General features: G+C 48.9%; 1 protein-coding gene across 3 annotated transcripts in view; it reads left to right on the forward strand.

Moving 5' to 3' along the window:
* Nucleotides 1–16,705, forward strand: part of KAZN (kazrin, periplakin interacting protein) — a 217,010-nt gene that overhangs the window by 161,923 nt on the left and 38,382 nt on the right. For all 3 annotated transcript variants that reach the window (XM_028740582.2, XM_077931416.1, XM_028740581.2), the window contains exon 2: nt 147–338. In XM_028740582.2, coding sequence (XP_028596415.2) covers nt 147–338 — 192 coding nt within the window. The remainder of the gene's footprint in view (nt 1–146; nt 339–16,705) is intronic.

A 16,705-nucleotide genomic window follows, 5' to 3' on the forward strand; every position in this document is an offset into this window, starting at 1 on the left:
GTGGTTCCTTAAAACAGCAACGGCAGAACTGAAACGGCACTTGGGATCCTGCAATGCTAACCCTCAAGATTCCCCGGAGATCTTCCTGAGCCGAAGGAGGCGGCCAGCCCCTCGCTTCCTGACATTGTGTTCCTCTTTCCTCGCAGTGCTTCTCCGGGAAGAGGTGTCCCAGCTTCAAGAGGAGGTTCACTTGCTCCGGCAGATGAAGGAAATGCTAACGAAAGACCTGGAGGAGACCCACGGCGGCAAGTCGACGGAGATCCTCTCGGCCACCGAGCTCAAGGTCCAGCTGGCGCAGAAAGAGCAGGAGCTCGCTAGAGCCAAAGAAGCCCTCCAAGGTAAGACCTGGACTTCCCTTCTGTATATTGTCATGACATGAAATGTGCATCATTTGCTCCGTTCGCCCCGTCTCTCTAAGCCCAAGCTACTCGCCTCATTTGTGAGCTTTGAGCAGCACACGTCTCGTTCCCTTCCCACTCTACAGTTCTGTAATTTTCTGTTCTGTAACGTTTGGGCCCTCGGCCTCATTTGGGCCCTGTTTCATCCCTTTGGATGTGTTGCAGATTCCACGCACCCTCGACCACAATAATGTACTGATGCTCCTCTAATGTGATGTCATGAAATAAAGCCCACATGGGAGACCACAAGGTTGTTAAATGGCAGCCGCTTTCTAATCCTTACTGAGAGCAGACCCACTGAAATTAACAGACGCAGCTGACTTAGGCCCCCGAACTTCAGTGGGTCGACTCGGAGCAAAACTTGGCTGGGTGCAACCGAGTGTTGGCAGGTGAGGGTAAGGCCAGTAAAGGCAAAATAAAGACTAGGAATGGGAAACCGCAGCCAGGACGAAAGGTTGCTGATCCAAACTAGGAGCCATGCAAAGGTGCTACAAAATGGGGGGAAAGCTGAGTCATCCCCCAAAGCCCAGAGCCAACCTTTTCCCGCCCCCCATCCTTCTATTCCCATGTCCCACAAAAAGGGATTCTTTCACCAGTGGGGAAAAGGCTGTCCCTTCATCACGGGAAACATTACGGGGCGGGGCAGAATTGGTCTCCAAACATATAAGCCTTTTTTACACACCTTCCGGACCTCAAACACATACACACAGGTTCTTTTCGTTGGCACAACTGGGAGGCTGGGAGGGGTGCTATTCATTCACTGTTGGGAGTTTCGCAAAGGAAGAGAATTGGGCTCCCCGGTAGGTATTTTTAGAGATCCCTGCCTGGGACACCCTTCATGGATCACTGCCTTGCCGTGGCGAAGGGGCTTGAATAACTCAGAGAAGCTATGAGCTATGCCATGCAGGGCCACCCAAGATGGACAGGTCATAATGGAGAGTTTTGACCAAACGTGATCCACCCGGAGGAGGAACCGGCAAGCCACTCCAGTATCCCTGCCAAGAAAACTCCATGGACAAAGACAACAGGCATATGAAAGTTATGACACTGGAAGATGAGCCCCTCAGGTCGGAAGGCGTCCAACATGCTACTGAGGAAGAGCGGAGGACAAGTACAAGTAGATTCAGAGCTGATGAAGCGGCTGGGCCAAAGCCGAAAGGACGCTCAGTTGCGGATATGCCTGGAAGCGAAAGGAAAGTCCAATGCTGTAAATATCCCACAAAAGAAATGGAGTGGCCCACATAGTCAACAAAAGAGTGGCGAAAGGAATTAAAGAACCTTTTAATGAGGGTGAAAGAGGAGAGCGCAAAATATGGTCTGAAGCTCAACATCAAAAAAACGAAGATCATGTCCACTGGGCCCATCACCTCCTGGCAAATAGAAGGGAAGAAATGGAGGCAGTGAGAGATTTTACTTTCTTGGGCTACATTATCACTGCAGATGGTGACAGTAGTCATGAAATTAAAAGACGCCTGCTCCTTGGGAGAAAGGCGATGGCAAACCTAGACAGCATCTTAAAAAGCAGAGACATCACCTTGTCAACAAAGGTCCATATAGTTAAAGCCATGGTTTTCCCAGTAGTGATGTATGGAAGTGAGAGCTGGACCATCAAGAAGGCTGATCACCGAAGAATTGATGCTTTTGAATTATGGTGCTGGAGGAGACTCTTGAGAGTCCCATGGACTGCAAGAAGATCAAACGCATCCATTCTTAAGGAAATCAGCCCTGAGTGGTCACTGGAAGGACAGATCCTGAAGCTGAGGCTCCAATACTTTGGCCACCTCATGAGAAGAGAAGACTCCCTGGAAAAGACCCTGATGTTGGGAAAGATAGAGGGCACAAGGAGAAGGGGACGACAGAGGACGAGATGGTTGGACAGTGTTCTCGAAGCCACAAACATGAGTCTGACCAAACTGTGGGAGGCAGTGGAAGACAGGAGTGCCTGGCGTGCTCTGGTCCATGGGGTCACGAAGAGTCGGACACGACTAAACGACTAAACAACAACAGCCTGATGTGGTCAGATGGAAAGAGTGCCCCTCTATCGACCTCTTCCTTCAACTCTATGTCCTTTTCGAGGGCTGTGAAGCTAACCATCTTCACTATCTCATGGGGCAGCTCAGAAGCTCCGTGAGTGCCAGGAGAAGACCTCAAGGGCATCCTGGTACCCAGGGACACCACCTTGGAGATCCCCATGTTAGGGGCTTCGCATAAGCACCTGTGGGCTGGATGGACCTTACACTCTGATCCAGCCGGACTCTGGTGTTCATATGCAGAGTTCTGCATAGCCCTGCTGTTGCAAAAGGAGAGGGAGGGGGGTTCTCTCTGCTAATGTACTAGAAGCTCGGCGTGGATGCGGCATTTCATAGCTACGCTAAACCGCCAGTCCTGATTGCTCCCATCTATCCAAATTACCTGCAGAGGAAAGCGACTTCCAGCGGTTCATGCTGGGCACCGAGAGACTCTAAATATAAACTCCAAGCTGCACAACATACCACATGTGGGTTCCTCTCTTCTGGTACCTTTCCAAAGGTTGCAGAGAAATGCCATCAAAAGACGTTAGACTCAAATATGATAAAAGCACAGTCTGTTTAGCAAGCAGGCGAAAAAGAGAGCAGAGGAGAAATGCAATGAAAATCAGTGGTAAGGAGGCAGCTTCCAAGGCCTGTAGAGCATAGGTAGGCAAACTAAGGCCTCGGGGCTGGATCCGGCCCAATTGCCTTCTAAATCTGGCCTGCAGACGGTGCTGGAATCAGCGTGTTTTTACATGAGTAGAATGTGTCCTTTTATTTAAAATGCATCTCTGGGTTATTCCTGGGGCCTGCCTGGTGTTTTACATGAGTAGAACGTGTGCTTTTATTTAAAATGCATCTCTGGGTTATTCCTGGGGCCTGCCTGGTCTTTTTAAATGAGTAGAACGTGTGCTTTTATTTAAAATGCGTCTCTGGGTTCCACCAGATCGGGGCCACAGCTGAAAAATCCCTGGCTCTGGTTGAGGCCAGCCTAACCTCCCTGTGGCCTGGGATCTCCAAGATGTTTTTATTTGAAGACCGTAAGGTCCTCCGTGGGACATACCAAGAGAGGCGGTCCCGTAGATATGAGGGTCCTAGGCCGTATAGGGATTTAAAGGTTAAAACCAGCACCTTAAACCTGATCTGCCCTTTGGTAAATAGCAGTGGCAGAGCGTGCTTTAATGGTGGCGGGGCATAGGAATTCGTTCATATTTTTTTCCAAAATATAGTCTGGCCCCCCACAAGGTCTGTGGGACAGTGGACCGGCCCTCTGCTGAAAAAGTTTGCTGACCCCTGACCTAGGGACTACTTAGTAGGGTTGACTGGCAGCAGCTCTTTAGTCTCAGATAGAGGAGAGGCTTCCAGGCCACTTGCTCCCTGATTCTTTTAGCTATAGAGAAGCTAGAGGTTGAACCTGACCTTCTCTTTCTTTTTTTGTTAAATGCACAGTATGGTAAGGCACCACTTGTTAAATTCTTATCTGTATTCATTCTGCCTTAATTTCTCATAATTTGAGTCTGCTGCTCTGCCCAGACTAGTTTCTGAGGTCCAGTGCGGGGGGGGGAAAGGGGGGGAGAGAATGTGAGTCTGCTTTCAACTATGGACTGTTCTGTCCCTCCTTCACTCTGCACACAGAAAGTTGCCGGTTCAATCCCTGGCATCTCCAAATTTGACCTCTCTCTTAAAACCTGGGAGCGTCTCTGCCGGTCAGTGTGGACAACACTGAGCTAGTTGGACCATATAGAATCATGGAATTGTAGAGTTGGAAGGGGCTCCGAGGGTCATCCAGTCTAACCCCCTGCACTGCAGCAGTCTCAGCTAGATCATCCATGATAGATGGCCAAACAACCTCTGCTTAAAAACCTGCATAGAAGGAGAGTCCACCCCCTCTTGGTGGGATCCCATCCCTCTGTCAAACAGCCCTTCCTGTAGGACAGTTCTTCCTGATGTTTTATTCGGAATCTCCTTTCTTGTAGCTGGCATGGGGAGGGGAGACTCAGAAGGATTCAGATTGTGGTGCTCGGAGATTAAGGCTGCCTTTCCCAAAGCTAATAATAATAATATTTTATTTATATCCTGCCCTCCCCAGCCAAAGCCGGGCTCAGAGCGGCTATCAAGTGTAAAAATAGCAGACTTTACATAAAATCACAGTCAATTAATTAAAATACATTCTAAAATCAATTCAGAATCGAATTAATGGCAACCATTGGGCTAGAGTTCTATGAGGATTACAGAAGGAGGGGGTCAGGCTGTGCCCTGGCCAAAGGCCTGGTGGAACAGCTCCGTCTTGCAGGCCCTGTGGAAGGATGTCAAATCTCGCAGGGTCCTAGTCTCTTGTGACAGAGCATTCCACCAGATCAGGGCCACAGCTGAAAAATCCCTGGCTCTGATTGAAACCAGCCTAACCTCCCTGTGGCCTGGGATCTCCAAGATGTTTTTATTTGAAGACCGTAAGGTCCTCCGTGGGACATAACATACCAAGAGAGGCGGTCCTGTAGATATGAGGGTCCTACGCCGTATAGGGCTTTAAAGGTTAAAACCAGCACCTTAAACCTGATCTGCCCTTTGGTAAATAGCAGTGGCAGAGCATGCTTTAATGGTGCCAGGGTGGGCAGGGTACAGAGGGTGAAAGGAGCCCACTACATGCCAGCCCAGCGTCACCAGCCCTGAGCCGCTTTGTGAGGCTGGAATGGCCCTTGCAAAGCAGCTCAGGGAGGCCATCATGAGAAGGACGCCATGCACCCTTCGTCCCCACCCTCACCCTTAGTAAATAGAGAACACAGGACATATACCCCTTTGTCTTTTCGGGATTCGGGTTAGACAAGTTTGCAGGGGATAAGGTTACCAGTCGCCACTAGCCTATCAGGATGCTGTCAGCAGCTCCCGGCTGGTTGCCCAGGAAAGTATAAAGATAAGGAAAAGTTTCTTACAGTCCTTTTTTATTTCAGTCTTTACAGAGAGAGGCTATATAACCCAACCTCTTGGATAAGGGTGTTGTCTCAAGTGAATCTCCACCCCTCTGTCTCTCCCACTTCCTCATTCACCATCATCATCACCTCCTCTACAGGTTCTGCTACGTACCCTCTCTCTTTGAGCTCTTTGCTCTCCTACTTTTAAGGCTCGCCGGGTTCTGGGAGATGGAGGGTCTGGGATGCTTTCTAATGACAACATGTTGCTCTGGCTCTCTCACGATTTCCCAACTTTTCTCCTCATCTGCCTCTGAGCTGCGACCTCCCTTAATCCACTGTTGCAAATCTATACTGTCTTCCTCTTCCCTGGAAGGGTCAGGCTAGGGAGGTGGTCTCCACCATTTCTCCTCCTTTCCCAGTCTCTGACATCTCCCCTACGTTTTCCCTTCATGGTTAGGGGCAGTCCATGCTTCTGAAAAGCAGTGGCTGGAAACTGCAGGAGGGGAGAGCTGCTGTTACACTCAGGTCCTGCTTACAGACTTCTCTCAGGCATCTAGCTGGCCACTCTAAGGGCAGAATGCCGGACTTGATGGGCCTATGGCCTGATGCAGCAGCCAGGCTCTTTGTTGTTGTTTTGTTCTTAAGCTGAGGAGAGTCTGCATGTTGCCACACGAACAGAGCACAGCAAGAGCTTGACGGCCACCTGAACTGTTCTCCTGCTGAATGTGGGTGTATGTTTGGCTATGCTTGACGGGCTCCAATAGCGCTTTGCTTTACATAGTTCTCTACTCCCGACACAGACTCAGCAACAGCCGCAATTTTAGTAACAGATGTTAATTCTTATTTGGAGAGGGAAGACTCCTGCGCTCTGCTCCCTTTGATTAATTTTTCCCCCTTCCAGTTCGCTGCTTCCAAACCTGCAAAAATTGCTGAGATGCGTCTTTCCTTGAGCCCCTTAAAATCCCAGCGATCTGCTGAAGAGGGGCTTACCTTATCGTAGCCTGAATGCAGAACAGGGATTAATCGGGCCGCCTCTGAGATGCGTGGAAATGCATTGCCAGGGAAGGTTTTTGATCGGCTGTTTATTGTAGTGCAAATGCTACGATAAGCCGCCTACCACCCTCCTTTCTCGTGCCGCGGAAATGAACACTTCTCCAAACGCAGGGAAAGCGTGGAGGAAATTGCCTGGCGCAGACAACTTGGGTGAAAATTATATGTCGAGATGCAAAATAGGCTGGTCACATGCATCTCAGGAGCTGGTGGGATTCTGGATCAGGTCACAATGATTTAGATGGTGTTAAAAGGGGGATTAGACTAATTCTGGAAGGATAAAAGGTAAAGGGACCCCTGAACATTAGATCCAGTTGTGACCGACTCTGGGGTTGCAGCGCTCATCTCGCTTTATTGGCCGAGGGAGCCGGCGTACAGCTTCCGGGTCATGTGGCCAGCATGACTAAGCCGCTTCTGGCGAACCAGAGCAGCGCACGGAAACACCGTTCATCTTCCCGCCAGAGTGGTACCTATTAATCTACTTGCACTTCGTGCTTTCAAACTGCTAGGTTGGCAGGAGCAGGGACTGAGCAACGGAACTGAGCAACGGGATTCGAACCACCGACCTTCTGATCGGCAAGTCCTAGGCTCTGTGGTTTAACCCACTGCACCACCCGCGTCCCTTCTGGAAGGATGGGATCATAGAATTGTAAAGTTGGGACCCCGAGGGCCATGTAGTCCAACCCCCTGTAGCACAGGAATCTTCTGCTCAACATGGGGCTCGAATTCACGACCCTGAGATTAAGAGTCTCATGTTCTACCAACTTGAGCTATAATGGGGCAGGACCATAGCCCAGTGGCAGGGCATCTACTTCGCATGCGGAAGGTCCCAGGTTCAGTTCCCTGCATCTCCAAGTAGAACTGGGAGAGATCCCTACCTAAAATCCTGGATAACTGCTGCCAGTCAGTGTAGGTAATACTGAGCTAGATAGACCAAAGGTGTGTCTTGGTACAAGGCCGCTTCCTGCATTCCTCCTTAAATCAGCCCTTTATTCAGAACCATGAGGACTGGAATCTTGCTTCGTTTTTGCAAGCAAAAGGGAATGTCTCCTGCCTGAAACCCTGGAGATCCATTGCCCAGGGGTCCAAAGGTGGGCAAGGGCAAAGGCAAAAATGGGCAGAGCCATGAATGTAAATTCTAGTTCTGCACGGGAGTTCATGCAAAGAGGCATTATCAGAGTTCAAGGACACATTCCATTTTTTATTTACTTATGAATTTTCCAAAAATAAAATACAATTGGTAAACGTTTCCCAATATACATTCCCTTGATAGTCGACTTCCCTTCCTTCCTTCTTATTCTCAGAATAACTTTTACTGCTGACCTTACTCTAAACCTGCCAGCGTTTTAATATGTTTGCAATATTTTTTTAAAAAAAAATAATCTACATTTTCCAACCCTCCTTAAAGGCTGTCTCATCTCATTCTCTATTTTTACTAGTTAAACTTTCCAATTCAGCATATTCCATCAATTTCAACCGCTATAACTCTTTTGTGGGTACTGCATCCTCAAGGACCCATTCCAACCAGGCAAAAACAGCCAAGAAGGGTGCAAAACAGGACCGCTGAGAGTCGGCACCTGGGGAAAGAGGGCAGGGCCTGTGGAAGGCCGCAAGGACCAGGTCAAGAGACCTAGGGGGCTGCATCTGTCATCTGTGCCTGATGTTCCCCAACCCTGGTGAGGACAGTAATAAGCTACTAGATGCACCAGTAGTTTGACTACGTCAGCTTCTTGTACTCTGAATCTTCTTATGCAGCATGGACATCTGGACAATGCAGGGACTTTGGCAATGCAGAAAATGCAGCTATTTATTCAGCTCGCCCAAGGGAGGCTAAAGGAACAGGTTTGGCCTCGTGCTGAACTGACTCAGCTGTCTCAAAAACACACACCTTTGGGTCACGGAAGGGAGAAGGGAGTCACCTTTTGCAAGACAAAGGAACCTGGATAAGCAGGTCGAAAGAGCCTGAACAGGTGCAGCTGGACAAATGTGCTGGGGGACAAGGCCAGGCCAGGACCATAGGTGACTATACCCCAGTCTAAGCCCTGCCCCCTGAGGCCCTTGGCTGAGCTGGAGTGGCTGGGAGCTGAACATGGGAAGTAGTTTTGCACCAAGTCAGAGTGTTGGTCCATTTATCTCAGTATAGACTCTGCACTGACTTGCAGCAACGCTCCTGGGTTTCGGATGCGGGGCATTCCCAGCCTCACATCCAGGGAATGAACCTAGGGCCTTTTGCCACTGCGATCTAAAGGTAAAGGGACCCCTGACCATTAGGTCCAGTCGTGGCCAACTCTGGGGTTGTGGCGCTCATCTTGCTTTACTGGCCGAGGGAGCCGGTGTACAGCTTCTGGATCATGTGGCCAGCATGACTAAGCCGCTTCTGGCGAACCAGAGCAGCACATGGAAACGCCGTTTACCTTCCCGCCAGAGCGGTACCTATTTATCTACTTGCACTTTGATGTGCTTTTGAACTGCTAGGTTGGCAGGAGCTGGGACAGAGCAACAGGAGCTCACCCCGTCACGGGGATTCAAACCACCAACCTTCTGATCGGCAAGTCCTAGGCTCTGTGATTTAACCCACAGCGCCACCCGCGTCCCGATCTACTTCTTAGCTACAGCCTTTTCCTTTAGTGACCATCTTGGTCTCCCAAGTGGTCAGAGGAGGCAATGTCACCATGCTGTTGAATTACCAGCTGCTGGGGGAGAGGGGCATTGCCTTCACGTCCTGCGCTGTGGGCTTCCCAAGATGCACCTGGTTGGCCATGGCAGGCAACAGGATTGGGAAAACTTTCTGGTGGTAAGAGTTGTGGGGCAGTGGAACGGACTTATGCCGGAAGGTGTTGGTTGGAGCGATGCTTTAGCTGTGATTCTTGCATTGCAGGAAGCAGAGGTGCCAAGTTGTGCCCAACATTGGGGGGGGGGAGGGCTCATCTCACGTGTGAAGTCACATGTGTGACGACGCACACATGTGACACCAGTGCACTGGGCTCACCAGAGGGCTGGTTATGAACCCAGCAGCCTTCCTGTGTTCAACAGAGGGCCGCACCAGAGTGCTGGACCCTCCTAACTAGCCCAGAGTGTCAGCACCAGATGGGAAGGAGCAATGGGCTCAACAGCAGGGTTGCGCCACAGCACCGAAGGTCCGGCACATTGGTGCGCCCCTGCTGATGAGTCACAATGCATCTTCCCATCTGACACTGGTGCTCGTCGGAGGGTTGCGCCAACACACGTGTCCCAACACACGTCACACGCACGATGGAAGAGGTCCACAGTTGGGAAGGCCAAGCGTCAGGAGCTTCCTCCAGCCCCTCAACATTGAGAGGGCCCAGCCAGTTGTCCAGGGATTTCGAGGGGGCTGAAGACACCCCAGCCCCCTGGAGTTGGCGCTCCTGCCAGGAGGTTGGCCCTGATGACCTTCGGAGGGAGTCCCTTCCAAATCTTCAGCTCTGTGATTCTATGACTAGATGGTGTTTGCTTTGGTTCAGCAACGCTTCTGGTTGCTGTTGAAGAACTTCCTTGGTTCTTCTGACTGTTCCCGGATGCTTTCTTAGCAGCCACTATCCATCTATAGTGGTAATTGTTCAACTGTGCGTAATGTTTGTAGCCATTTCTATTAATTTTCTTATTAATCCTATTTGGAATGAAGTTCTCCGATGGCTAATAAATCTCTCTCTCATACTTTAGTACTAATCACTTTTTGAAGAGAAGGAGGAGACTCGTCTTTTGTTAGAGAGAGAGAGAAAGCGCAGATTATATTAATTTCAATGATTCTTTCCCTCAGAAGTGAAAAATGAGGACTAATGGTGCTTTATCTATGGGTCCCCTTATTATATATTAGGGATGAGCACTTTGTCTGAATCCAAGTAATTAGCCATTTATTTGAGATGGAACTCTTGGTGAGAACTCACTCTATAAAATGTGTCCATTAATTTGAACGGAACCAATATCTTAATAAATTAAATCAACTACAGCTGTGTGTAAATGCTGTGTCTATCTCAAGTCAAATTTCCGGATGGGAGATAGATCCTGGACTCATAAATCAACTTCTAGAAGGACCCCTACATTGGCTGAAATAGTATGAGATGTAAGGTGAAGGCAGGTGTGATGTTTTACAGGCAGTAGAGGCAGTTTAGTAGTGCTTCTGCGGCTCTGCAAAAAGCAGAGTTTCTGCACCAATGCCTCTCTCTCCATCATCTATCCAAGCAAACCAGAGCACTATTGCTGTTGAAGGACACATCCTGGTTGGTTTAAAGCACTTGGGAAGGCCGTGGCCAGTAAGGGGCGTGGCCTCGGAAGAGGAGGCGTGGCCTGGGAAGGGTCTTAAGACCTGGCTAGAGGGCCTTGGAGGGTTCATACAGCCCGAGGTTCCCCAACTGTGTCTTAGACTGCTTTGCTTGCAAACACCTGGGGAGATTTTGTCACCTTTCCATCAGTTTTACTGTCACCTTCATAGTTTATTTCATTGTGTGAGGCTCTTCCAGCTGTATGGTCCTGAGCCAAAATGATTGTGCAAGAATGGTAATGGAGCTGGAAGTATGTATGAAGCTATAGGCACCTGGTTGTAGATTGACCAGCTCCTGGCATGGCATTTGGCCTAGCTGAGGATGCACAGTTCTTTGTGGGCTATAGGACATCAGCTTCCACTTCATGAAGCTGCAGCTGATGGAGAATAGGGAAACAGGGCAGCTCCATCAACTCTGCCAAGAGTCTCCTTGAACTGTTTCCATCCCAGCTAGTGTTTGTAAGCACTTGGAAACATTAAGAACCGAGGTTCCTTTTTTTTTTACTTTTCCTCCTCCCTCTTCCTCCCTGTTTCCTTTCGTGTCCTGTCTTTCATGTGTTAAGCCTCTCTTTAACTACTGATCTTTCTAAGCCGCCCCAGGAGCCTTTCCAGTTAAAGAGCATGGCAGAAAGAAAATGCTTTAAATAAATAAATACAGTTGAATACAGGCAACAGCCTTTCTGTGCAGTGGAACTGATGAAGTGTTAGGACCACTCCCCAGGCAGCAGGGATGCTCTCTCGCCCCTGAGCTGCTGGCACACTCACCCCAGTGATGATCATTGGGGAGTTCCCTCTTGAAGGATGATCTTTAGGGTCCTGTCAGCTGCAACAGAAATCATGGCAACAATTTGATTACAATACACGTAGCAAATAACGATCCGGGACATTTGGGGCATGCAATCCCTCTGCTCGCATAAACATGTCTAGGTCAGGGGGAAATGGTCCGATATTGTTGCATAGGCTTGAAATATTAGTCTATTAAAAATGGCAGACAGGTATTAGTCATAAATTACTTATTGATTGGTAAGGGAATTGCTGTTTTTGATGGCTTAGAGTGGAGTGGGGGGTTGCAGTCCCTTAAAAAAAAAAAGCAGAAGAAACCTCTAATGGGATCGCACAAACACATTTTTGAAAAATAGGCTGCAGGCCTCATTCATATAGGAGGAAGTTCATCTTGACTCCCTCGCTTGCTTGCTTGCTTGCTTGCTTGCTTGCTTGCTTGCTTGCTTGCATGCACACACACACCCTCACACAAAGCCCCCTCCAGTCCTGTTTGTAGTTGGGCTTGGTAAACAGAACTGTTTTCCAAAATGGGGAGAAGAGCAGCTCCATCTGATTTGAAGCCAGACTAGAACCCAGAGCCTGTTGCTGGGGATGTTGTGGGCTCCTACTCATTTCCCAATTCCCTTCCAGCCTTTCCTTTCATTCCCCCACCCATGAGCTTGCAAAAGGTCTTGCATATGACCTGCCAGGTATTCCTTCTGAATCGGCAATTGGGAACCTCCAGGTCAGGACTTAAATGTGGCCCTCTGGTCCTCTCTCTCTCTCTCTCTCTCTCTCTCTCTCTCTCTCTCTCTCCCTCAGAACTCTCACCCCCTCCCTAGGCCACACCCCTCTCTGGCTCCACCCCCTTTGGATGTTTTCGTGCCTACCTGGGATATGTCTTTTAACTCTGATCATGCCTCCCATTTGTCTTCTCGGACAGCAGAGAGGAATGTGTGGAAGGGGGTGCAAAACCTCCTGCGCCAAGGTAACGTTTACAGCCATCGTTTCTCCCACTTGTGATTTGATTCTGATTTGGTTTAATATTGGCATGCCTCTTTTCCAACTAGATCTTAAGTCTAGCACAAGAAGGAAGAGAGGGAGCATGATCAGATCCCTCTAGATCAGGGTTTTCCAAATTTGGGTCTCCAGCTGTTTTTGGACTACAACCCCCATCATCCCTAGCCAGCAAGACCAGTAACCAGGGATGATGGGAATTGTAGTCCAAAAGCAGCTTAGGACCCAAGTCTGGGAAACACTGTCCTAGAGGTAAGGATTGTGCAAGCGTATTGCAGTTGCCAAGAGTGCATTGACCGCAAGGGGCATAACACAGATCTGCAATGAAAGATGGAAAGGTAGACCGTCAAGAAATAGATTCAGGTAGGTAGCCGTGTTGGTCTGGCGCAGTCAAACTATATTAAAAAATAAAAAAATATGTTGCATGCACACGAAAGCTTATACCAAGAACAACCTTAGTTGATCTCTAAGGTGCTACTAGACAATTTTCTAATTTTATATATATATTTCATAAAGAAATAGTCCATCATAATATTGATACATGCTGCTAAGCATGTTGTGCGCAGCAGAAGCAAAGTTCTAGGCACGACCGTAGGGGAGTAAATTAATTGAATTCAATGTGATTTACTCCCAGATTATTGTATGGGGAACATCAGGCCTGGGGCCCAGGTGTGACCTTCTAGTCTTCCCCAACCATGCCCCTCACTGGTCCTGCGTTGCATCCTCCTTGAGTGTTCTTGCCTGGCTAGAATGTGTCCTTCAACCCTGAAAATGCCTCTTGCTTGTCTGGGTGGAAGCAGTGGTGGAGCTTCATGCTCCAGCACCGGGGGGGGGGGGGGGGCGGAGAGCAGGCCACATGTCCTGGGAGCGGGGCGTGTCGCCCGCAGGGGCATGGTGTGCATCCTGGGGGCAGGGCATTTTTCAACTTCCGGCGAGCCACGGCCATAGGAAAGAAGCGCGAGATAGCCCTCTGGGAATCACGAGCAGCGCGGGGTTTTTAGAGGTTCCACAAAGGCTCCTCAGACCTCGGAACCTCAAGGTGATTACCTTGAGGGACATGGCGCCTTGCGTGCTCTCCTGTCCCTTGGGTTTGCCTAATAGATCCGAGGATGGGATCAAGCTGCGGGCGCAAAGAGGAAAGCACCACTAACCCTGCGTTGCGCACTCTCTGGCTTATGATGAAAGTGGCAAGTTTCCAAGATTAAGAAAAGGATCTTGATTTATAATTGGATATTTATACCTATTGAATAAGGGACGCGGGTGGCGCTGTGGGTTAAACCACAGAGCCTAGGACTTGACGATCAGAAGGCCGGCGGTTCGAATCCCCACGACGGAGTGAGCTCCTGTTGCGCGGCCCTACCTCCTGCCAACCTAGCAGTTCGAAAGCAACTAGATAAATAGGTACCACTCCGGCGGGAAGGTAAACAGCGTTTCTGTGCGCTGCTCTGGTTCTCCAGAAGTGGCTCAGTCATGCTGGCCACATGACCCGGAAGCTGTACGCCGGCTCCCTCGGCCAATAAAGCGAGATGAGCGCCGCAAGCCCAGAGTCGTCCGCGACTGGACCTAATAGTCAGGGGTCCCTTTACCTTTTACTAACCTTGCAAGAGCCCAAAACGTTAAATTTACAGAACTGAGTTCCATTCAGGCACCTCTCAGAGAACAAGAGAGGTGTTAATGGTGAGTTCTGGCACCTCTTTTTCTAGAAAAATAGCACTGAGTAGACTGATCCACCGGGGAGGGGGTGTAAGTTGGGGTATTGTTTTTGTATATTTTCCCCTTTTTTGTAATCGTTGTTCTATATTAGAAATCAATAAAGCTACATTTATATGAAAAGGGGAGGGAAGTTGCAAGTTGACAAGGTTTGTATGCTTGCTGCAAGCGCAGGTTTTGTCATGTTGCGCACGTAGATTTTTTTTCTTATTATTATTATAATTAGCTTTTCATGCTACTGTGGTTCATTCCCACCCTCCCCCACACACTTTCCCTTTCTGCCTTAAGGATGATAGGTTGAGATGCTAGCATTTAACTGAGTTAAAGAGGATTCCAGGCTAAGCTACCCCTCCACTGCATCCAGGCAGGATCTAAATTGCTAAGCAGATCTCAGCAGAGCCTTTTGACAGGCTGTTTAGCAGGTTGTGTGAAGTGGATAATTTTAAGGCGCATTACAGATTTGTTTGGGGTTCATGGCCCTCTGGCACTCCACTCCTCTCAGCTAACAAGTTTGATCCTTCTTGTTCTCGGTTAATTTGCATAAGAAATTTGTTTCTGAATGGTTCTATCAGATTAAAGTATTTCTGCATGACAACACAAGGAAAAGGGGGCAGGAGCGGGGTGAGAGAACTGTTGTGTTGTTTTGCTTATTTCCAGTAGAAGGATTTTTGAGAGCAAAGTCAGAATGCAGTGAATGCGTGTACTTAGGATGCTGCCTCTAGAATCGCAACTTCCATTATGTGTCAATGTTCCTATAGAGAGGGACGGGGGTGGCGCTGTGGGTTAAACCACAGAACCTAGGGCTTGCTGATCAGAAGGTCAGCAGTTCGAATCCCTGCAATGGGGTGAGCTCCCGTTCCTCGGTCTCAGCTCCTGCCAAACTAGCTATTCTAAAGCACAAAGTGCAAGTAGATAAATAAGTACTGCTCCGGCAGGAAGGTAAACAGCATATCCGTGCGCTGCTCTGGTTCACCAGAAACAGTTTAGTCATGCTGGCCACATGACCCGGAAGCTGTACCCTGGCTCCCTCGGCCAGTAAAGAACAGGGTGGGTTCTAAAAAAAAAAACAGGGTAAAGAGGTGTTGAAGAATACCAGACATGCCTCTGTGAGGCCACTTGGGGCCTGCTAAAGGGAGGGACACGGGTGGCGCTGTGGTCTAAACCACTGAGCCTCTTGGGCTTGCCAATCAGAAGGTCGGAGGTTCGAATCCGCACAATGGGGTGAGCTCCCGTTGCTCTGTCCCAGCTCCTGCCAACCTAGAAGTTTGAAAGCACACCAGTGCAAGTAGATAAAAAGCTACCGCTGTGGCGGGAAGGCAAATGGCATTTCCGTATGCTCTGGCTTCCGTCACAGTGTCCCGTTGTGCCAAAGGTGGTTTAATCATGCTGGTCACATGACCCGGAAAGCTCTCTGTAGACAATCTCCAGCTCTCTTGGCCTGAAAGTGAGATGAGCACCACAACCTCCTAGTCTCCTTTGACTGGACTTAACCATCCAAGGGTCCTTTACCTTTACCTACCAAAGGGAATGTCCTCTCCTGGGCCACCACATGCCAATCTTCCAAGGGTGGCAGAATTACCAACAGGGCCACGTTGTTTCAAAGGATTTAAATGCTAACCTGAGCTTCTTGAATTGGACCCTGAAAGAAACTGGCAACTGCTGCTGCTATTTTAAAACAGGGTTCATATGAATTCTAAACCCCAGCCAGTAATCAGGCTGGTGCATTTGGGGCAATTTGAATTTTTCCAAGTCATGAGAACTCACGGACGTCCAGTAAAGCTGAATGCTAGAACGTTCAGGACAGATAAAAGATATACGTCTTCAGACAGAGCATAGTTAAACTGTAGGTGGCCACCCATTTGGATGCTTGTAAAAGAGAGTTAGACAAGGTATCGGATGATAAGATTGCCACTGGCTACTAACTATGGTGGCTATGTACTGCCTCGCTCCTGAATATCACCTGATGGCAATCACAAGTGGGGAGAGTGCTGTTGCACTCAGGTCCTGCTTTTGGGCTTCTCATTGAGGCCTCTAGTTGGGAACTAGACCAAATGGGCTGTTCTTACGGTCTTAACTTTAGGGGCAGCCCCACATAGAGTGCATTGCAGTAGTCCAGTCTGGAAGCCGTCAGAGCATGGAATGCAATATGCAAGCATACATGCTTCTCTTTACTTGTGTTCACAAGTGGTGCTGGGTGTCCATTGTGACAACAGGATGCTGAATTTGCCTTATTCGGCAGGAGTCTTCTTAGGAGAGAATGGTGGGGGTTCTCCTTCTGATTCTACAAATAGTTGTTATCTGCATAAGAAGACATCACGTCAGGTTACCACCCTCCCATGACATCATAATGGAACAAAATAGGCATGGTACAAAAAGAACATAAAAGCCTGTGTGTCCCCCCCCCACACACACACACACCACCCCCAGGCCAGTAAATCGGCCTTTTTTTCATTTTCGACCTCCTTCCCCCATTCTTTGCTTTCCTTCCTTCATTCCCCTCCCCCAGGTCAATACCATTGTTCTTGGAGTTTAAATTAGCTAATTAAAATCAGGTGTTTCATTTATGGATAA

This window comes from Podarcis muralis, chromosome 7 (genome assembly GCF_964188315.1).
Source record: "Podarcis muralis chromosome 7, rPodMur119.hap1.1, whole genome shotgun sequence".
Lineage (NCBI taxonomy): Eukaryota > Metazoa > Chordata > Lepidosauria > Squamata > Lacertidae > Podarcis > Podarcis muralis.